The sequence below is a fragment of the Rutidosis leptorrhynchoides genome, chromosome 4 (genome assembly GCF_046630445.1).
Source record: "Rutidosis leptorrhynchoides isolate AG116_Rl617_1_P2 chromosome 4, CSIRO_AGI_Rlap_v1, whole genome shotgun sequence".
Taxonomy (NCBI): Eukaryota; Viridiplantae; Streptophyta; class Magnoliopsida; order Asterales; family Asteraceae; genus Rutidosis; species Rutidosis leptorrhynchoides.
The window spans coordinates 165,309,052-165,332,609 of record NC_092336.1 but is presented as its reverse complement, the minus strand read 5'-3'; the positions used below and the strand labels follow the sequence as shown (position 1 = coordinate 165,332,609).

Genomic DNA, 23,558 nt, shown 5'->3' with positions numbered 1-23,558 from the left:
ATGCTCTTATTAGGCAAAAAGTTATTAAGAGTTACTTATATTATTTGTTCTACAAGTAACTATGTTTAATCATAAGCATCTGTATGTCTCAAGCATTTTAGCCCCAACCGAAGTCGATCGTGAATGTCTATCATGTCGAATTAAACGAAAATTTTAGTTCACAAAAGCTGGATAGTAGTTTTTGAACAAAAAGAAGACATGTATATAATTTCATTATTTCTCTTAATCTTTTTATCCTAAACTAAGACAAACAATGTCAAAAGTTTGTAGTTACTACTCGTTACGATGCCAGAAAAAAACACCGAACGCCCTTTTCATATATGAACACAAAAACAAAACTACGACATCACCTTTACACGTCGGGTTTCTTCTCACCACTGGATCTTTGTCTACGAGAAGACCTTCGAGAACTCTGAACCGGGTTAGTTAACGGATCGTAATTTTGTGAAGCGAGATAATTGAGCGCCGTAACAACGTCAGCAACGAGCGGTCTCATATTAGGTTGTTCTTGGACACACATTGCAGCTATTGCCAATGCTTGATATAACCCTCTAACCGGATATTCACCTTCTAGAACAGGATCTGCCATTTGCGAAAACTTTCGCCTGTCTTTAAACAACGGTCGTGCCTGTTCACATAGTTCATCAATTATTCGGTCGAAAAATAAGGTGTTATTTATGAAAACTTGATTATGGTCAACATGTGTTGTGTTTTTATTCTCATATGGTTCTAAAGATTTGATAAGGGAAGGGTTTAAGCTCAAAGAGGTCAATAATCACGTAAAATGTATTCGTATGTATATAAAGATATAGCATAGAAACATTGGTAGGGATGCAGAACTCAGAAATACTCGGCAAGTACTCAGTTTTTGCAGCTCAACGAGTACCCGGTCAAACTCGGTTAAAATTTATTCAAACATGGTATTACTCGGAAAATCGGTAAAAAAAAATCGGTCAAAACTCGAGATTACTAGGAAAATCGTCAAAATCGATCAAAACTCGGTCAAAATTAGTCAAAGTCAAACATGGTCAACGTCCGAGTACTCCCCGAAATACCTAGTACTTCTTAAAAAGTTCCGACCGAGTACTCCCCGAGAGTTGCCTAGTACTTCCTAAAAGGTTCTGACCGAGTACTCCCTGGGTAGGGATTTTTGCAACCTTGAACATTGGCCAATGATAATACCAAAAAATAGGAATACGGCATCAGATGCTTGCTGCCATGATAAGTGGGGCCCCAAAAACCACACAAATTTGAGAGTGACATATTTGGATTGTAGATGACTCCCACAAAAAGCAATATTTCAAAAATAAGATTCCAAATGGGAAAACTTCACATCAACTTCTTCCAAAATTAAAATGTTATCATGCCACAAGCTTTTGCTACATTTGATCATTTTAGGGTTATTAGAAATAAAATCAAAATCATGTAAATATTATGTTTATTTCTCTAGTACCAAAAGCTGCAAACAGCTTTCAATTAAAGTTAGAATCATTAAAAGTTAAAAAATAGGTTCCTATGATAGTATTTAGCTTCAAGCAGGCTCTTTGGACTAAGACTACTACGAATCGAATATTAAAAAGCTTACCCAAGCCACAAGATTTTGTTCTGCCGCAGGTCTTGTATTGTCGATTGCTTTTCTACCCGTAATGAGCTCCAATAATACGACCCCAAAACTATAAATATCTGATTTGAACGTGAGTTGACCGGTCATTGCATAATCAGGAGCACAATAACCGTAAGTGCCCATCACTCGAGTCGAAACGTGAGTTTTGTCTCCAATTGGGCCCACTTTTGCCAACCCAAAATCTGATAACTTGGTATGGTAATCCTCACCCAACAAAATGTTAGACCCCTTCAAATCTCGATAAATAACAGGTGGGTTCATTTTGTCATGCAAATACTCTAACCCTCTTGCTGCACCAGCAGCAATTTTCATCCTAGTATTCCAGTCGAGCCGTTTCCTGTTGGGTCGAAGTTCTGCCATAAAAATGCAAACTTTATTACACCCACATGCTTTAATTAACACAAATCAGTGCATTAGAGTATTTAATGTAGTTGACTACATACTTTGACTTTAAAAGTCAAACTACTTCAAATTCCAAAGCACGTTGTTGTATGTATATAAACTATAGAGTTCTAGCTATAAAGCAATTTAAACTTACTGTAGACGGATACGAACTTCAGGAAACTACTAGTAGTTCAGCACTAGCATTGCATAGAAAAACATTTTTAAACAGAAAGAAAACAAAAATAATACTATTCAAAAGAGGGTATCGATGAATACCATGCAAATGGTCCTCTAATGAACCTAACGGCATGTATTCATAGACCAATAATCTTTGCTCTCCTTCAGCACAATAGCCGATTAATTTAACAAGATTAGGATGATCAGCCATGCTTAACGTCAAAACTTCAACAACGAATTCCCTAATTCCTTGCAACCCCTCACGATCCAATTTCTTAATGGCGACAACCTGCAACTTTGTAAATAGTTAATATGCTCAAAAAAGGCGTACTATATATTCATCACACACATTTATCTTTCTCAACTTTATTTATTGTTAACTAAGGTATTCATATTCAAAATTCATTAATGGTGGCAAGATGGGCGATTTGGGCAACTAGTCAAAATGGGTACTTTTAGCAAGTGTCGGATTGGGTTTGACTTGCGAATACTTTTCTATGCATTTCATTATGAACTAATACACCAATTTTGATTACAAAAACTGTACTATTACAATATTACTCTAATTTCTTATTTAAAACGGTGGCAAAAGTTGTATGCAATGTAAAAATGTAGAGACTTTGGGAGTCTTTCAACATATTTAACCTATTTAATATGTTCCCTTTGAAGCTGCAGTTTTTTTTTTGTCCAACCCACTTGAGATTTAACCAAGCCCAAATTAACCATTTCATATAATTACATGGGTCAAAATTACCACCTCTAAAACACATCAGCAGAAAGAACGATTTCACTAACCTGATCAGAATCTTCCAAATTTCCTTTATAGACTTTGCCAAATCCACCCTCTCCCAAATAATAAACACGATTAAAATTATCAGTTGCATTCACTAATTGTGCATACGTAAACGTTTTTGCTGTGTTCATAGGTCCTCCCTCAGCAGGGGGACTATTCTTCTCAACACGCTCATTTGAAATCGAAGCTTGAACGATATTTTGTGAGTTTTCCTTCTTTAATTCATTAGAACCTTCGACTCTTATCGTAACTATATCACATAAACTAAAATTTTAAATAATATACAAACATCAAGAATCTATATTTGTGGAAAAGTACACAAGAAGTCACTTAAAGCACAAAAGGATAAAACTTCATCATGACTTTTTTTGCACAAAAGGATAAAACTTCACTTAAATATCAAATAAAAAACAAAAGAAACCAATCAATATAAGAGTGTCCATTTTCTATTCATATATCAATGTTAAAATATCCCATTATTGAATAATATAAAGCTAATAATTTGTTGTTATAAAACAACGAAAGGGTCATTGGTCTAGCAGTATCGATACGACCTTCTAACCAAGTCCCGGGACTAGAACAAATTCATATATTCATGATAGTGGCGTGTGAGTATTTGCCTACTTTAAAAAAAAAAAAAAAAAAAAAAAAAGTCGTTATAAACATCACTTTCGAGTTTTCGACGGCTAAGTAATGTTTAAACACGAATCATATAGACCGAACTTTTTATATAAAATTAATCCATACTTCAATTAGCAACTACCACCTGTTTACAACTGTTTTTTGTTTACTAGTCACTATTTAAAAAAAAAAAATACTTCTGTCATAAATAAGTTCAACATCAAAAAGTCCTAGAAGCTTTTATTACTTGACGAGGTCACTAATGAAGACAAAAACTGAAATAGAAATAGAAAATTTCAACTAAAATAAACCCAATTAATACAGCAAATTATTATTTTTATATTACAAACAAACACAAAAAGTTACACCTAATTTAATTATCAAAAAACAAATTAAATTTAAGTATTAAGCCAAAATATTACCACCATCAAGAATTATCCCAATCAAAGAAATAGAACAGCATGCATGATTAGAAGTAACAAACCCCAAATCATCAAGAAACATACAAAGGAACAACAAAATGGAAACTTAAAGATATAAAATTTCCTTCTTTTTTTTTTTTTTTTTTTTTGCAAAATTCAATTATCTTTGATAAAGATAAAAACTTTACATACCAGAAGTTTTGGGTTTTGATTGATCGTTGTGGGTAATTTCAATTCTTCTGTTTTTTGATGATTTTTTTGTTGAAGAATCTCCCCCAGCACAAAGGAAGCAACCCATGCCAATATATATATTTTCAATCTATCTATCTATATAGTTGTTTTTGAATAATATAAAAAATAAAATAAAATTTTCCAATATAATTTGTGCTTTCTGCTACAGAGGACTCAGAATTTAAACAAATTGAAATTAAGACCGGAGAGAGAAATACGGAGAGTTTATTGCAGGTTTATAAAGAGAGAGAAAGAACCAAAAAGGCATTTCATATTTCATTGGGTTATGAATCTATGATTCAATTTAACTCCTTATAGTTTATAAAAGAAACAAATGAGTACTTTGAGTAGATACAAAAGTGAAAAGTTTGCCCTTTAACTAATTTGTATAGTCATTTTATACCCCACTTCAAAAGATTGCATTAATTATTAATTTTTACTTTTGATAAATTGATAAACAACATTATAGTTATCTTGATTTATCTGGAATCATAACTTTACAAAGAATAAAGGGTTATAATCATGTGCATAATTACACGAATATGCGAATGTAACTCAAAATCTACATACGATATAAGAATATCAAGTCGCATCTTAGGCATCCACGCCACGCATCTACTAAGCACAAAGAGATACAGCTCAAGGATAAGATCAATCTATATTTGGTTCCCATAATTAACGTAAGTTAGTTATGGAATGGATTCCATATATCTTGGGTTTGTATCCTAATACAATTCCCATTGCTAGTCAATAAATACAAGTCCATGAAACCCATAAAGGAGACGTTCATACGTAATAGCACAAAAGTTAGGCGAATAAGCATTCTCTCGACAAACAACAATCTCTAAAGGCTTTCAGGTATGTTCCATGAACTGTGAAATCTTCATGCCATGGGCAGTTGGGCCACTCGATCCGGTGTGGTAGATCGTTGGTGGACTTAACATTAGGCCACCTTGCCAGAATCTTTACGATTCCAATTGGGCCGATCCGGTGTGCCAAACTCAAATTCTTTCGGTATTCTTCTTGGTAAACCAATGTCTCCGACAAGTGAAATTGGCGTGAATGTGTGGCGTGGAGTCGTATGGACTTGTGCTTATTTACTTTGGAAGAACCAGAATATGAAAACTTTCCAAAATAAAAGTTGGAGTATTTCGATGACTTTCAACGAAGTTCAAGTTATATCTTTCGAGTGGATATTGCTAAAGCTTAAAGGAAGGAAAATAGATTGGCTTCAATGGTTGTCTAATCCACGTGTTTATTTTGATCTTGTATAACATTTTAATACTTTGGTAGCTTTCTCTGCTACTTTTCGTGTTGTATCTTTTTCGAGTTCTTGGGTAGTCTCATGTCTTTGTAAGAGAGTCCCAATCTTGTACGCTTTGGGTTTTCCTTTATTATAAATTCTTGCTTTTCAGAAAGAAAAAAAAAAGAATCTTTACGATTCCAGTGTGGGTTATCCACGACCTTAAACCCTAATTAATGCACTCAAGTATGTCTTTTGAAATGTCCCGTTCTTATTGATTAAAAACGTTCCATATTAATTGATTTCGTTGCGAGGTTTTGACCTCTATATGAGACGTTTTTCAAAGACTGCATTCATTTTTAAAACAAACCATAACCTTTATTTCATCAATAAAGGTTTAAAAAGCTTTACGTAGATTATCAAATAATGATAATGTAAAATATCCTGTTTACACACGACCATTACATAATGGTTTACAATACAAATATGTTACCACAAAATAAGTTTCTTGAATGCAGTTTTTACACAATATCATACAAGCATGGACTCCAAATCTCGTCCTTATTTAAGTATGCGACAGCGGAAGCTCTTAATAATCACCTGAGAATAAACATGCTTAAAACGTCAACAAAAATGTTGGTGAGTTATAGGTTTAACATATATATATCAAATCATAATAATAGACCACAAGATTTCATATTTCAATACACATCCCATACATAGAGATAAAAATCATTCATATGGTGAACACCTGGTAACCGATATTAACAAGATGCATATATAAGAATATCCCCATCATTCCGGGACACCCTTCGGATATGATATAAATTTCGAAGTACTAAAGCATCCGGTACTTTGGATGGGGCTTGTTGGGCCCAATAGATCTATCTTTAGGATTCGCGTCAATTAGGGTGTCTGTTCCCTAATTCTTAGATTACCAGACTTAATAAAAAGGGGCATATTCGATTTCGATAATTCAACCATAGAATGTAGTTTCACGTACTTGTGTCTATTTTGTAAATCATTTATAAAACCTGCATGTATTCTCATCCCAAAAATATTAGATTTTAAAAATGGGACTATAACTCACTTTCACAGATTTTTACTTCGTCGGGAAGTAAGACTTGGCCACTGGTTGATTCACGAACCTATAACAATATATACATATATATCAAAGTATGTTCAAAATATATTTACAACACTTTTAATATATTTTGATGTTTTAAGTTTATTAAGTCAGCTGTCCTCGTTAGTAACCTACAACTAGTTGTCCACAGTTAGATGTACAGAAATAAATCGATAAATATTATCTTGAATCAATCCACGACCCAGTGTATACGTATCTCAGTATTGATCACAACTCAAACTATATATATTTTTGAATCAACCTCAACCCTGTATAGCTAACTCCAACATTCACATATAGAGTGTCTATGGTTGTTCCGAAATATATATAGATGTGTCGACATGATAGGTCGAAACATTGTATACGTGTCTATGGTATCTCAAGATTACATAATATACAATACAAGTTGATTAAGTTATGGTTGAAATAGATTTGTTACCAATTTTCACGTAGCTAAAATGAGAAAAATTATCCAATCTTGTTTTACCCATAACTTCTTCATTTTAAATCCGTTTTGAGTGAATCAAATTGCTATGGTTTCATATTGAACTCTATTTTATGAATCTAAACAGAAAAAGTATAGGTTTATAGTCAGAAAAATAAGTTACAAGTCATTTTTGTAAAGGTAGTCATTTCAGTCGAAAGAACGACATCTAGATGACCATTTTAGAAAACATACTTCCACTTTGAGTTTAACCATAATTTTTGGATATAGTTTCATGTTCATAATAAAAATCATTTTCTCAGAATAACAACTTTTAAATCAAAGTTTATCATAGTTTTTAATTAACTAACCCAAAACAGCCCGCGGTGTTACTACGACTGTAACGACCCAACCCGTTAACCATCCGAAAACGTGCCACAAAAAAAAATTTCTGAAACAATTGATCTGGACGGCGTCCAAAAGCTTGGACGGCGTCCAGCTCTTAAGACTGGGACGGCGTCCAGACATCCGGGACGGCGTCCAGATGTACTAAAACATTCTGATCAGTTTTTCGAACTCACGCGGGCGAAAACCCGCTTCCCGACACTTTTAAACCAAAACACTTTCACAATATATTACAATTGTTTAAACTAAGAGTTTTTCACAATAAAAACCGAGTTTTACGACACCGGGCCCACATCGACCCAAAATACCATAAGTGACTATTTCGACCCATTAGTTTATACAAAAACATAGACCGAGCATGGGATTGGGGACACGCTACCCAATCCTAATCAAATCCAAAAGCAAGTCTTCTAAAGCAAACTACGCAAGTCCACTAGTCCCCGCGCTTACCCGAGCCACCGCATCCATGCAATCTATAAAAATGTAAACAACGAGAGGGTAAACTAACGCTTAGTGAATGATAATATACTACATACATATATATGTATAAAATAGACACGCCACACAAATATCAAATACCGCATACCGAAGCATCCAAGTATAAGGCAAGCTAAGCTAAGCATACCGTAGTCACTAAGCAACAAGCTATAGATACATCAACAAATATAAGTTCACCAACGACGATGTGAACAACGCCAAGAAGCTACACCCGGAGGGTTAGCTACATCACGACAATAAAACAATATATATATATATATATATATATATATATATATATATATATATATATATATATATATATATATATATATATATATATATATATATATATATATATATATATATATAACAATATATAAACGAATAAGGTTAACCCCTTAACCCATTACCGAATACCAAACACCACAATGAAGATTGGCCGAACAACCCGAGCCTTAGTGAATTCGCACAACCCGATATTCACTTCTTCACCAATTCAACAACCGAGGTTGGCCGAACTACCCGAGCCTTAGTGAATTCGCACAACCCGAGATTCACTACCTCATCACAAGATGACCGAACAACCCGAGTCATCATGAATCCGCACTACCCGAGATTCACTTCTCAACATCAAACCCACGGTCACGGGATTATAAAATCCACCACATCGGGGTTATCCGCATCACGACAATATCAACCCTTCGCCTTTGGGGTTATAACATCCAAATCACAACCACGTGTGATAACGTACACACAACGTGTACCTCGCCAAAGGTAAACAACCAAAACGCACAACCGTGCCAATTGGACCTATACACAAGTCCATCAAATCCACCTATATGTGAAGTGAGCTCTATAACCGAGAACCACTTCACCCGACCCGCACCCATCCTACACATACATATGCACATAGGATATTAACACTCACCTCGTCGTCTTGATGAATGCTTCCGAATAATCCCCAACGCGCCAATGGAAAGTACCTATTCCATTATCACAAATACAATAACACGATTAGGGTTGACTTACAAACCAACCCATATGACACTTAGTGCAATTTCGACCCAAATGCACTTCCAAGTACAAACCGCGCCCAAAACTAACCAATAATCACTAACATGAGTGAAAATGGTCCTACCACACCAATTAAACCCGAACACAAGTGTTAAACACGTGTCATACCCATTTTGACACCAAAACCCTAATTTGACCCATTTCAAAATTAGGCAACCAAACACACCCAAAAGTGTTCCAACACTTCCATAATCACTAAACCTAGTGATTAAACTCACCATCAAACCCTAAACAAGGCCAAATCATCAACCGACCCAAAACCCGCCAAGTGACAAGAACAACAAGTCACCATAAACCCATTTCATCATCTAAAAGGGTTTCATAACAAACTAACTCAAAACCCTAACTTGAATATCAAATTTAACAAATGAAATTCGGAGTTTGAGCTTACCAATACCACCACAACGTAGCTAGGAGCGAGATGAACAACTTTAGAACCCGAGCTTTTGCGAGAATCCGACTCCTCCTTCTCCAAATCCACCTCTCTCTCTAAAACCTCTCTTCTCTCTCTAGATAAGGTTGAGAGTGTTTTTGGTTGGTGAGAAATGATCCAAAGTGATCAATGAATCAGCCTTGAAGGCTCCAAACCGGCACCCAAGTGAATTTACAATTTTACCCCTTTTTAATTAATTAAAACAGCTGGCTCGACAGACACTTTGGACGGCATCCCGAATCTTGGACGGCGTCCCGTCCTTTATTTCTGGACGGCGTCCCACTTCTTGGACGGCGTCCCGTCCTTCTTTGCTTGGACGGCGTCCCGAATGTTTGGACGGCGTCTCGAATAGCTAAAATGCCAGAAACAGAAATAGGGTCTTACAACTCTCCCCCACTTAAACACGATCGCGTCCTCGTGATCTGCAACACGTAACCGAACAGACCTCACTCAACGGTCCTCAAACATAGCCCCAATCCGACTTTCCTAAGCAATCTTTCCCAATGAATCGCCTTTAACAACTAAATCGTCGCCCGCGATTTATCAAATTCACTTATCTGAGCACTAAAGCCATGCTCATTCCCTAACATCGGGAAAACTAAACCAAATCTCGAACCGAGATATCAATCCCCTAGCGTATCCTTACCGAGTACAATGCTATAAAAGTAACCAAGTCAACCTAAGGTCAACAACACGAAACGATGGAGACCGAACCAAACGAATCCTTATGGATAACACCAATCACTAAACATCCCTTGTAGTGCTCAATACGACCCATACGCAACTACCGTAACATCATAACAAACGGTTAAAACCGATAGCGTCCAAAACGACTATGGCAATGCTAATCCAAAGGTGTACCAAAATCGACAATTCGTCACACCTGTAACAACATGTGAGCGAAGCACGGCTATCGCATCACTAATCCTACAACATGGTTCTCACGACCCCACCATCGGTGTATAAATCAACCGATAGATCAAACCAAACGGTCCTTACGACCCCACCATCGGCGTATAAAACAACCGATAGATCACAACTCAACATGGCCGAAACAACCCGAGCCTGAACACATATGGAGGATGGTCGAAACAACCCGAACCTTAGTGAATTCGCACAACCCGAAATTCACCTACCCAATCCATATATCTCACAACGAAATGACCGCACAACCCGAGTCATCGTGAATACGCACAACCCGATATTCACTACCACCGCCACATAGTATAACCGAGGATGGCCGTACAACCCGAGCCTTAGTGAATCCGAACTACCCGACGTTCACTACCTCAAACTATGAGTCCAACCAACAGGGACAATCGTACTACCCGAAATATTGTGAATACGAACAACCCGATATTCACGTCCCACAACACAACTCAGGAGTGGTACTCGCATTTCCCACCGGTACTCGCATTTCCCGATAATGTTACACCATACCGACATAACACTACTCCCTTGATGAAGTCAGCGGACCCGAAGATCATGCTTCACCAATCAACAACCATGATGAAGTCAGCGGACCCGAAGATCATGCTTCACCAATCAACAACCATGATGAAGTCAGCGGACCCGAAGATCATGCTTCACCAATCAACAACCATGATGAAGTCAGCGGACCCTAAAGGTCATGCTTCACCAATCTCAATACCGGATGAAGTCAGCGGACTCCGAAAGTCATGCTTCACCGATATAACACCTCGCTCATGATGAAGTCAGCGGACCCCGAAAGTCATGCTCCACCAATCACGTACTACCATGATGAAGTCAGCGGACCCCGAAGGTCATGCTTTCTCAATCAACGCCCTTTTGGCCTCGAACAACGAGTAGCGTAACATCGCGCTCTGCTACGCCATAGTGAATCCTAACGGATACCACTAACCATTCACACACTCGAGCAAGAACCACCTATATCAAACATAGGCACAAAACAATAATTCTCTAGAAGAGAATCCGACACACACCTCCCTTAACCGAAGGATTTCACCTTGCTCACCAAACACGTCCATTATCTCTCAACGAGATTTACCACATTACCACCTCGGTGATAATTCAAATCCAAACCATAAGTACAATTTATCCGAAATTGTAATCTACCACAAATCGACCAAACTAGGTCCCAACACAATTTTCGGATCTTACTAAAACGTCATCCGAAATCTCACACTAAAACTTCCTCGGGCGGGAGTGTAACTCCCCCACTTGGAACTACATCACATAACCGCATCTCTTACAACCGTACCATGCTACCAAAGGTAGACTTTACCAACAATTGGGCTCTCACGACCCATTACCACATCTTGCTCCAACCGAGAGCACACGAAGGATTTAAATCAATCCTCAAATACTTCGAACGAAAAGTGTACTACAATTACACAAACCACACCCTCGCAATCATCCAATTGCTCTAGTTTGTCAATTTCAACCTAGTCACTCATGTACCTAAGGGTTTCACTTCGGTACCCTAAGTATAATGTAACCGCAACACAATCGGAGTTGAACACCACGCTAGTAGGTATAAAAGTGGCACCTAATGTCGCGTCATATAAACTCCATTACCAACATACATTGAGATTCAAAGCACTCGATTTCAAGGGTTCCAACCACCCGACGAACCTCATAGTTCATCAATCTCAACACAAAAGCGTACACGCGCTTATCAACCGAACACCAAAAACCCATTTCTATGGTCTGGTAGAAACATTTCCCAATTATTAAGGAATGCTTGGTTACACCAAGTCTTACGCCCTTCGTCCAAAAATCAATCATTACCATAGGGTACTTCCATTAGGAACGTCACCCTTAACAATAACATGCACAACACAATGCAATAACAAATCCGAACTTAAACGCCACATAAATAAATATTCAAATGACATATTTATTAAAATGAAACGTACCTCAACGTCTCCTTGTGGCATTCGCCGCCAACTCGGGACAATCCGGCTTGCGATGCCCCTCCTTATGACAATAGTAGCACATCCCGTCATCACTTCTCGGCATTGTGCACTCCCACAACTTGTGGCCCCTAATACCACAATTGAAACATCTAGGTGCACGAGAATCCATCGTGCCTTTTTCCACATTACCCGTACTCGCACTTGCACCCTTATTTTTCTTACTCGGGGCGCCGTACGAATCAACCCTTCTCTTACTTGAAGGTTCACACATCTTTGATCGCGTATACGACTCGAAACCTCTAGCCAAGTCGAATAATTCCGAAAACGATTTCGCTTGACCCCGGCTAATTTTACTTTTCAAGTCATCATCCAAGGTCCGATAGAAATCTCCCATCAACAAACGATCATTCCCCAAATACTCCGGACAAAAACGAGCCTTCGCCATAAAGGTCGTCTTGAGAGTACTCAAATCCATAGATCCTTGTCGCAAATTTCGCAACTCATTTACGCAATTCCCACAAATCGGCCGAAGTCCGGAACTCCTCGAAGAATTCCTCCTTAAAGTCATCCCACGATAAAGCCATAAACGTCTCGCCACCGACAAGATCAATCTTACCATCCAACCAATCCCTTGCCCTACCCCGCAACAAACTCGTAGCGAGTCTCGTCTTTCTCTCGGGAGGGCAATCAATAGTACGGAAACACCCTTCGACGTCCGAAATCCAAGTTGTGCTTACCAAAGGATCCGGCTTTCCGTTATACATCGGGGGTTTAGTCCTCATGAAGCTCTTAAGATAACGCTCCATTTCACCACTACCCCGAAATTCGGAATACTTCCTATCCATTTCTTCTCGAAACGCACTCATTTGCTCCGCAACGGCAGCTGCAACTCTAGAGTTAAACTCCTCGTCATTCGTCTCGATCTCGTTTCGCGTCGTCATTCTAAAGAATGCAAAACGATTAGTCCACGAACGAATAAAACAACACGCATAACACCGCCCCATCTTGCTCAACACTCGTCGTACATCACTTGTTAAACACGATTTGCACTCGTAATAAGGTTTGCAAGTCCTTATTACGCACACACATCGTATCAACTCGTTAGTACAACGACCGCCTCGCTCGATGATATAAACAAACACAACAAAAATTCTACGCGATATAAACACACGCGAGAATTATTATCACAACACAATAACATATTAATAATGTCCGCATTACTAATATAAACGTTAGTCCACCTACAAACAAGGCACTAACTATATTCCATTCCGACCCGTAATCCTACAAGTCCCGCAACAAATTAAGCACACACAAAAGTCTAAATCTAGGCACCTATCTCAAGTCACCTAAATCCCTTAGACCATGCTCTGATACCACTTGTAACGACCCAACCCGTTAACCATCCGAAAACGTGCCACAAAAAAAATTTCTGAAACAATTGATCTGGACGGCGTCCAAAAGCTTGGACGGCGTCCAGCTCTTAAGACTGGGACGGCGTCCAGACATCCGGGACGGCGTCCAGATGTACTAAAACATTCTGATCAGTTTTTCGAACTCACGCGGGCGAAAACCCGCTTCCCGACACTTTTAAACCAAAACACTTTCACAATATATTACAATTGTTTAAACTAAGAGTTTTTCACAATAAAAACCGAGTTTTACGACACCGGGCCCACATCGACCCAAAATACCATAAGTGACTATTTCGACCCATTAGTTTATACAAAAACATAGACCGAGCATGGGATTGGGGACACGCTACCCAATCCTAATCAAATCCAAAAGCAAGTCTTCTAAAGCAAACTACGCAAGTCCACTAGTCCCCGCGCTTACCCGAGCCACCGCATCCATGCAATCTATAAAAATGTAAACAACGAGAGGGTAAACTAACGCTTAGTGAATGATAATATACTACATACATATATATGTATAAAATAGACATGCCACACAAATATCAAATACTGCATACCGAAGCATCCAAGTATAAGGCAAGCTAAGCTAAGCATACCGTAGTCACTAAGCAACAAGCTATAGATACATCAACAAATATAAGTTCACCAACGACGATGTGAACAACGCCAAGAAGCTACACCCGGAGGGTTAGCTACATCACGACAATAAAACAATATATATATATATATATATATATATATATATATATATATATATATATATATATATATATATATATATATATATATATATATATATATATATATATAACAATATATAAACGAATAAGGTTAACCCCTTAACCCATTACCGAATACCAAACACCACAATGAAGATTGGCCGAACAACCCGAGCCTTAGTGAATTCGCACAACCCGATATTCACTTCTTCACCAATTCAACAACCGAGGTTGGCCGAATTACCCGAGCCTTAGTGAATTCGCACAACCCGAGATTCACTAACTCATCACAAGATGACCGAACAACCCGAGTCATCATGAATCCGCACTACCCGAGATTCACTTCTCAACATCAAACCCACGGTCACGGGATTATAAAATCCACCACATCGAGGTTATCCGCATCACGACAATATCAACCCTTCGCCTTTGGGGTTATAACATCCAAATCACAACCACGTGTGATAACGTACACACAACGTGTACCTCGCCAAAGGTAAACAACCAAAACGCACAACCGTGCCAATTGGACCTATACACAAGTCCATCAAATCCACCTATATGTGAAGTGAGCTCTATAACCGAGAACCACTTCACCCGACCCGCACCCATCCTACACATACATATGCACATAGGATATTAACACTCACCTCGTCGTCTTGATGAATGCTTCCGAATAATCCCCAACGCGCCAATGGAAAGTACCTATTCCATTATCACAAATACAATAACACGATTAGGGTTGACTTACAAACCAACCCATATGACACTTAGTGCAATTTCGACCCAAATGCACTTCCAAGTACAAACCGCGCCCAAAACTAACCAATAATCACTAACATGAGTGAAAATGGTCCTACCACACCAATTAAACCCGAACACAAGTGTTAAACACGTGTCATACCCATTTTGACACCAAAACCCTAATTTGACCCATTTCAAAATTAGGCAACCAAACACACCCAAAAGTGTTCCAACACTTCCATAATCACTAAACCTAGTGATTAAACTCACCATCAAACCCTAAACAAGGCCAAATCATCAACCGACCCAAAACCCGCCAAGTGACAAGAACAACAAGTCACCATAAACCCATTTCATCATCTAAAAGGGTTTCATAACAAACTAACTCAAAACCCTAACTTGAATATCAAATTTAACAAATGAAATTCGGAGTTTGAGCTTACCAATACCACCACAACGTAGCTAGGAGCGAGATGAACAACTTTAGAACCCGAGCTTTTGCGAGAATCCGACTCCTCCTTCTCCAAATCCACCTCTCTCTCTAAAACCTCTCTTCTCTCTCTAGATAAGGTTGAGAGTGTTTTTGGTTGGTGAGAAATGATCCAAAGTGATCAATGAATCAGCCTTGAAGGCTCCAAACCGGCACCCAAGTGAATTTACAATTTTACCCCTTTTTAATTAATTAAAACAGCTGGCTCGACAGACACTTTGGACGGCATCCCGAATCTTGGACGGCGTCCCGTCCTTTATTTCTGGACGGCGTCCCACTTCTTGGACGGCGTCCCGTCCTTCTTTGCTTGGACGGCGTCCCGAATGTTTGGACGGCGTCTCGAATAGCTAAAATGCCAGAAACAGAAATAGGGTCTTACAACGACGGCGTAAATCCGGTTTTACGGTGTTTTTCGTGTTTCCAGGTTTTAAATCATTAAGTTAGCATATCATATAGATATAGAACATGTGTTTAGTTGATTTTAAAAGTCAAGTTAGAAGGATTAACTTTTGTTTGCGAACAAGTTTAGAATTAACTAAACTATGTTCTAGTGATTACAAGTTTAAACCTTCGAATAAGATAGCTTTATATGTATGAATCGAATGATGTTATGAACATCATTACTACCTTAAGTTCCTTGGATAAACCTACTGGAAAAGAGAAAAATGGATCTAGCTTCAACGGATCCTTGGATGGCTCGAAGTTCTTGAAGCAGAATCATGACACGAAAACAAGTTCAAGTAAGATCATCACTTGAAATAAGATTGTTATAATTATAGAAATTGAACCAAAGTTTGAATATGATTATTACCTTGTATTAGAATGATAACCTACTGTAAGAAACAAAGATTTCTTGAGGTTGGATGATCACCTTACAAGATTGGAAGTGAGCTAGCAAACTTGAAAGTATTCTTGATTTTATGTAACTAGAACTTGTAGAATATATGAAGAACACTTAGAACTTGAAGATAGAACTTGAGAGAGATCAATTAGATGAAGAAAATTGAAGAATGAAAGTATTTGTAGGTGTTTTTGGTCGTTGGTGTATGGATTAGATATAAAGGATATGTAATTTTGTTTTCATGTAAATAAGTCATGAATGATTACTCATATTTTTGTAATTTTATGAGATATTTCATGCTAGTTGCCAAATGATGGTTCCCACATGTGTTAGGTGACTCACATGGGCTGCTAAGAGCTGATCATTGGAGTGTATATACCAATAGTACATACATCTAAAAGCTGTGTATTGTACGAGTACGAATACGGGTGCATACGAGTAGAATTGTTGATGAAACTGAACGAGGATGTAAATGTAAGCATTTTTGTTAAGTAGAAGTATTTTGATAAGTGTATTGAAGTCTTTCAAAAGTGTATAAATACGTATTAAAACACTACATGTATATACATTTTAACTGAGTCGTTAAGTCATCGTTAGTCGTTACATGTAAGTGTTGTTTTGAAATCTTTAGGTTAACGATCTTGTTAAATGTTGTTAACCCAATGTTTATAATATCAAATGAGATTTTAAATTATTATATTATCATGATATTATCATGTATGAATATCTCTTAATATGATATATATATACATTAAATGTCTTTACAACGATAATCGTTACATATATGTCTCGTTTAAAAATCATTAAGTTAGTAGTCTTGTTTTTACATATGTAGTTCATTGTTAATATACTTAATGATATGTTTACTTATCATAGTATCATGTTAACTATATATATATATCCATATATATGTCATCATATAGTTTTTACAAGTTTTAACGTTCGTGAATCACCGGTCAACTTGGGTGGTCAATTGTCTATATGAAACATATTTCAATTAATCAAGTCTTAACAAGTTTGATTGCTTAACATGTTGGAAACATTTAATCATGTAAATATCAATCTCAATTAATATATATAAACATGGAAAAGTTCGGGTCACTACAGTACCTACCCGTTAAATAAATTTCGTCCCGAAATTTTAAGATGTTGAAGGTGTTGACGAATCTTCTGGAAATAGATGCGGGTATTTCTTCTTCATCTGATCTTCATGCTCCCAGGTGAACTCGGGTCCTCTACGAGCATTCCATCGAACCTTAACAATTGGTATCTTGTTTTGCTTAAGTCTTTTAACCTCACGATCCATTATTTCGACGGGTTCTTCGATGAATTGAAGTTTTTCGTTGATTTGGATTTCATCTAACGGAATAGTGAGATCTTCTTTAGCAAAACATTTCTTCAAATTCGAGACGTGGAAAGTGTTATGTACAGCCGTGAGTTGTTGAGGTAACTCAAGTCGATAAGCTACTGGTCCGACACGATCAATAATCTTGAATGGTCCAATATACCTTGGATTTAATTTCCCTCGTTTACCAAATCGAACAACGCCTTTCCAAGGTGCAACTTTAAGCATGACCATCTCTCCAATTTCAAATTCTATATCTTTTCTTTGAATGTCAGCGTAGCTCTTTTGTCGACTTTGGGCGATTTTCAACCGTTGTTGAATTTGGATGATCTTCTCGGTAGTTTCTTGTATAATCTCCGGACCCGTAATCTGTCTATCCCCCACTTCACTCCAACAAATCGGAGACCTGCACTTTCTACCATAAAGTGCTTCAAACGGCGCCATCTCAATGCTTGAATGGTAGCTGTTGTTGTAGGAAAATTCTGCTAACGGTAGATGTCGATCCCAACTGTTTCCGAAATCAATAACACATGCTCGTAGCATGTCTTCAAGTGTTTGTATCGTCCTTTCACTCTGCCCATCAGTTTGTGGATGATAGGCAGTACTCATGTCTAGACGAGTTCCTAATGCTTGCTGTAATGTCTGCCAGAATCTTGAAATAAATCTGCCATCCCTATCAGAGATAATAGAGATTGGTATTCCATGTCTGGAGACGACTTCCTTCAAATACAGTCGTGCTAACTTCTCCATCTTGTCATCTTCTCTTATTGGTAGGAAGTGTGCGGATTTGGTGAGACGATCAACTATTACCCAAATAGTATCAAAACCACTTGCAGTCCTTGGCAATTTAGTGATGAAATCCATGGTAATGTTTTTCCATTTCCATTCCGGGATTTTGGGTTGTTGAAGTAGACCTGATGGTTTCTGATGCTCAGCTTTGACCTTAGAACACGTCAAACATTCTCCTACGTATTTAGCAACATCGGCTTTCATACCCGGCCACCAAAAATGTTTCTTGAGATCCTTGTACATCTTCCCCGTTCCAGGATGTATTGAGTATCTGGTTTTATGAGCTTCTCTAAGTACCATTTCTCTCATATCTCCAAATTTTGGTACCCAAATCCTTTCAGCCCAATACCGGGTTTCGTCTTCCCGAATATTAAGATGCTTCTCAGATCCTTTGGGTATTTCATCCTTTAAATTTCCCTCTTTTAAAACTCCTTGTTGCGCCTCCTTTATTTGAGTAGTAAGGTTATTATGAATCATTATATTCATAGATTTTACTAGAATGGGTTCTCTGTCCTTCCTACTCAAGGCATCGGCTACCACATTTGCCTTCCCCGGGTGGTAACGAATCTCAAAGTCGTAATCATTCAATTATTCAATCCACCTACGCTGCCTCATATTCAGTTGTTTCTGATTAAATATGTGTTGAAGACTTTTGTGGTCGGTATATATAATACTTTTGACCCCATATAAGTAGTGCCTCCAAGTCTTTAATACAAAAACAACCGCGCCTAATTCCAAATCATGCGTCGTATAATTTTGTTCGTGAATCTTCAATTGTCTAGACGCATAAGCAATCACCTTCGTTCGTTGCATTAATACACAACCGAGACCTTTCTTTGATGCGTCACAATAAATCACAAAATCATCATTCCCTTCAGGCAATGACAATATAGGTGCCGTAGTTAGCTTTTCTTCAATAACTGAAACGCTTTCTCTTGTTCATCATTCCATTCAAATTTCTTCCCTTTATGCGTTAATGCAGTCAAGGGTTTTGCTATTCTGGAAAAGTCTTGGATGAACCTTCTGTAGTAACCAGCTAGTCCTAAAAACTGGCGTATGTGTTTCGGAGTTTTCGGAGTTTCCCACTTTTCAACAGTTTCTATCTTTGCCGGATCCACCTTAATACCTTCTTTGTTCACTATGTGACCGAGGAATTGAACTTCTTCCAACCAAAATGCACACTTTGAAAACTTAGTGTACAATTCTTCCTTCCTCAATACTTCTAACACCTTTCTCAAATGTTCACCGTGTTCTTGGTCATTCTTTGAGTAAATAAGTATGTCATCAATGAAAACAATGACAAACTTGTAAAGGTATGGTCCACACACTCAGTTCATAAGGTCCATGAACACAGCTGATGCATTAGTTAAACCAAACGGCATGACCATAAACTCGTAATGACCATAACGTGTTCTGAAAGCAGTCTTTGGAATATCATCTTCTTTCACCCGCATTTGATGATACCCAGAACGTAAGTCAATCTTTGAATAAACAGACGAGCCTTGTAGTTGATCAAATAAGTCGTCGATTCTCGGTAGTGGGTAGCGGTTCTTGATGGTAAGTTTGTTCAACTCTCGGTAGTCGATACACAACCTGAATGTACCATCTTTCTTCTTGACAAACAAAACAGGAGCTCCCCACGGTGATGTGCTTGGTCGAATGAAACCACGCTCTAAAAGTTCTTGTAATTGGCTTTGCAGTTCTTTTATCTCGCTGGGTGCGAGTCTGTAAGGAGCACGAGCTATTGGTGCAGCTCCTGGTACAAGATCTATTTGAAATTCAACGGATCGATGTGGGGGTAATCCCGGTAATTCTTTCGGAAATACATCGGGAAATTCTTTTGCAATGGGAACATCATTGATGCTCTTTTCTTCAGTTTGTACTTTCTCGACGTGTGCTAGAACAGTATAGCAACCTTTTCTTATTAGTTTTTGTGTCTTCAAATTACTAATAAGATGTAGCTTCGTGTTGCCCTTTTCTCCGTACACCATTAAGGGTTTTCCTTTTTCTCGTATAATGTGAATTGCATTTTTGTAACAAACGATCTCTGCTTTCACTTCTTTCAATCAGTCCATACCAATTATCACATCAAAACTCCCTAACTCTACTGGTATCAAATCAATCTTAAATGTTTCGCTAACCAGTTTCATTTTTCGATTCCGACATATATTATCTGCTGAAATTAATTTACCATTTGCTAATTCGAGTAAAAATTTACTATCCAAAGGCGTCAATGGACAACTTAATTTAGCACAAAAATCTCTACTCATATAGCTTCTATCCGCACCCGAATTAAATAAAACGTAAGCAGATTTATTGTCAATAAGAAACGTACTCGTAACAAGCTCCGGGTCTTCCTGTGCCTCTGCCGCATTAATATTGAAAACTCTTCCGCGGCCTTGTCCATTCGTGTTCTCCTGGTTCGGGCAATTTTTAATAATGTGGTCCGGTTTTCCACATTTATAACAAACTACATTGGCATAACTTGCTCCGACACTACTTGCTCCGCCATTACTCGTTCCGACACCATTTGTTCCTTTCGTTCTATTAACCCCTGGTCCGTAGACCTCACACTTCACTGCGCTATGACCATTTCTTTTACACTTGTTGCAAAATTTGGTGCAGAACCCCGAGTGATACTTTTCACACCTTTGGCGTAGTTGCTTCTGATTGTTGTTGTTGTTGCGGTTATTATTGTTGTTGGGATGATTGTTGTAGTTGCTGTTGTTGTTGTTGTTGTTGTTGTTGTTGGGCCGTTTGTTGTAGTTGCGATTGATGTTGCGATTGTTGGGATAATTGTTGCGATTATTGTTGTAATTGCTGTTGTTGTTGTATTGGTGATTCTTATCACCGTTTTCCTCCCACTTTCTTTTGACTTGCTTCACATTGGCCTCTTCAGCAGTCTGTTCTTTAATTCTTTCTTCAATCTGGTTCACTAGTTTGTGAGCCATTCTACATGCCTGTTGTATGGAGGCGGGCTCGTGTGAACTTATATCTTCTTGGATTCTTTCCGGTAATCCTTTCACAAACGCGTCGATATTCTCTTCCTCATCTTCGAATGCTCCCAGACACAATAGGCACAATTATGTGAATCGTCTTTCGTACGTGGTAATATCAAATCCTTGGGTTCGTAACCCTCTAAGTTCTGTCTTGAGCTTATTGACCTCGGTTCTGGGACGGTACTTCTCGTTCATCAAGTGCTTGAATGCTGACCACGGTAGTGCGTACACATCATCTTGTCCCACTTGCTCTAGATAGGTATTCCACCATGTTAACGCAGAACCTGTGAAGGTATGCGTAGCGTACTTCACTTTGTCCTCTTCAGTACACTTACTTATGGCAAACACCGATTCGACCTTATCGGTCCACCGTTTCAATCCGATCGGTCCTTCGGTTCCATCTGTAGTGACCCGAACTTTTCCATGTTTATATATATATATATATTAAATAAAATTGTTATTTACATGATTAAGTGTTTCCAACATGTTAAGCAATCAAACTTGTTAAGACTTGATTAATTGAAATAGGTTTCATATAGACAATTGACCACCCAAGTTGATCGGTGATTCACGAACGTTAAAACTTGTAAAAACTATACGATGACATATATATGGTTATATATATAGTTAACATGATTTTATTATAAGTATGTATTTCATTAGGTATTTTAACAATGAGTTATATACATAAAGATGAGACTATTAATTTAAGAAACTCGAAAACGATATATATAACGATTATCGTTATAACAACGTCTTACTAGGTACATATGAATCATATTAAGATATTGATACACTTGGTTAATTATGTTAAATGATAAGTAAATATATTATTAAGTGTATTAACAATGAAATACATATGTAAAAATAAGACTACTAACTTAATGATTTCGAAACGAGACATATATGTAACGATTATCGTTGTAACGACATTTAACTGTATATATATCATACTAAGTTATATTATATATCATAATATCATGATAATATAACAATTTAACATCTCATTTGTTATAATAAACAATGGGTTAACAACATTCAACAAGATCGTTAACCTAAAGGTTTCAAAACAACATTTACATGTAACGACTAACGATGACTTAACGACTTAGTTAAAATGTATATACATGTAGTGTTTTAATATGTATTCATACACTTTTGAAAGACTTCAAGACACTTATCAAAATACTTATACTTAACAAAAATGCTTACAATTACATCCTCGTTCAGTTTCATCAACAATTCTACTCGTATGCACCCGTATTCGTACTCGTACAATACACAGCTTTTAGATGTATGTACTATTGGTATATACACTCCAATGATCAACTATTAGCAGCCCATGTGAGTCACCTAACACATGTGGGAACCATCATTTGGCAACTAGCATGAAATATCTCATAAAATTACAAAAATATGAGTAATCATTCATGACTTATTTACATGAAAACAAAATTACATATCCTTTATATCTAATCCATAAACCAACGACCAAAAACACCTACAAACACTTTCATTCTTCAATTTTCTTCATCTAATTGATCTCTCTCAAGTTCTATCTTCAAGTTCTAAGTGTTCTTCATAAATTCTACAAGTTCTAGCTTCATAAAATCAAGAATACTTCCAAGTTTGCTAGCTTACTTCCAATCTTGTAGAGTGATCATCCAACCTCAAGAAATATTTCTTATTTACAGTAATATATCTTTCTAATACGAGGTAATACTCATATTCAAACTTTGATTCAATTTCTATAACTATAACAATCTTATTTCAAGTGATGATCTTACTTGAACTTGTTTTCGTGTCATGATTCTGCTTCAAGAACTTCGAGCCATCCAAGGATCCGTTGAAGCTAGATCCATTTTTCCCTTTTCCAGTA

The 23,558-nt window shown here is 37.5% G+C and overlaps 1 protein-coding gene across 1 annotated transcript; it reads right to left on the bottom strand.

Annotated features, from left to right (window-relative positions):
* Window positions 1-201: 201 nt before the first annotated feature.
* Window positions 202-4,470, bottom strand: LOC139904172 (probable serine/threonine-protein kinase PBL7). The gene is made up of 5 exons (XM_071886105.1): window positions 4,214-4,470; window positions 2,981-3,228; window positions 2,285-2,474; window positions 1,586-1,977; window positions 202-628 (listed from the first exon to the last, which is right to left on the bottom strand). Exons 1-5 carry the CDS (start codon window positions 4,317-4,319, stop codon window positions 353-355), a joined length of 1,212 nt encoding a protein of 403 aa, XP_071742206.1. The 5' UTR covers window positions 4,320-4,470; the 3' UTR covers window positions 202-352.
* Window positions 4,471-23,558: the final 19,088 nt, after the last annotated feature.

Bases quoted from the DNA above. Each gene is read 5' to 3' on its own strand.
- LOC139904172 (XM_071886105.1), bottom strand. From the start codon at position 4,319: ATGGGTTGCTTCCTTTGTGCTGGGGGAGATTCTTCAACAAAAAAATCA. The intron at 3,229-4,213 runs GTATGTAAAGTT...TATGTGATATAG, and splicing joins ATCAAAACCCAAAACTTCTG to TTACGATAAGAGTCGAAGGT. The intron at 2,475-2,980 runs GTTAGTGAAATC...ACAAAGTTGCAG, and splicing joins ATTTGGAAGATTCTGATCAG to GTTGTCGCCATTAAGAAATT.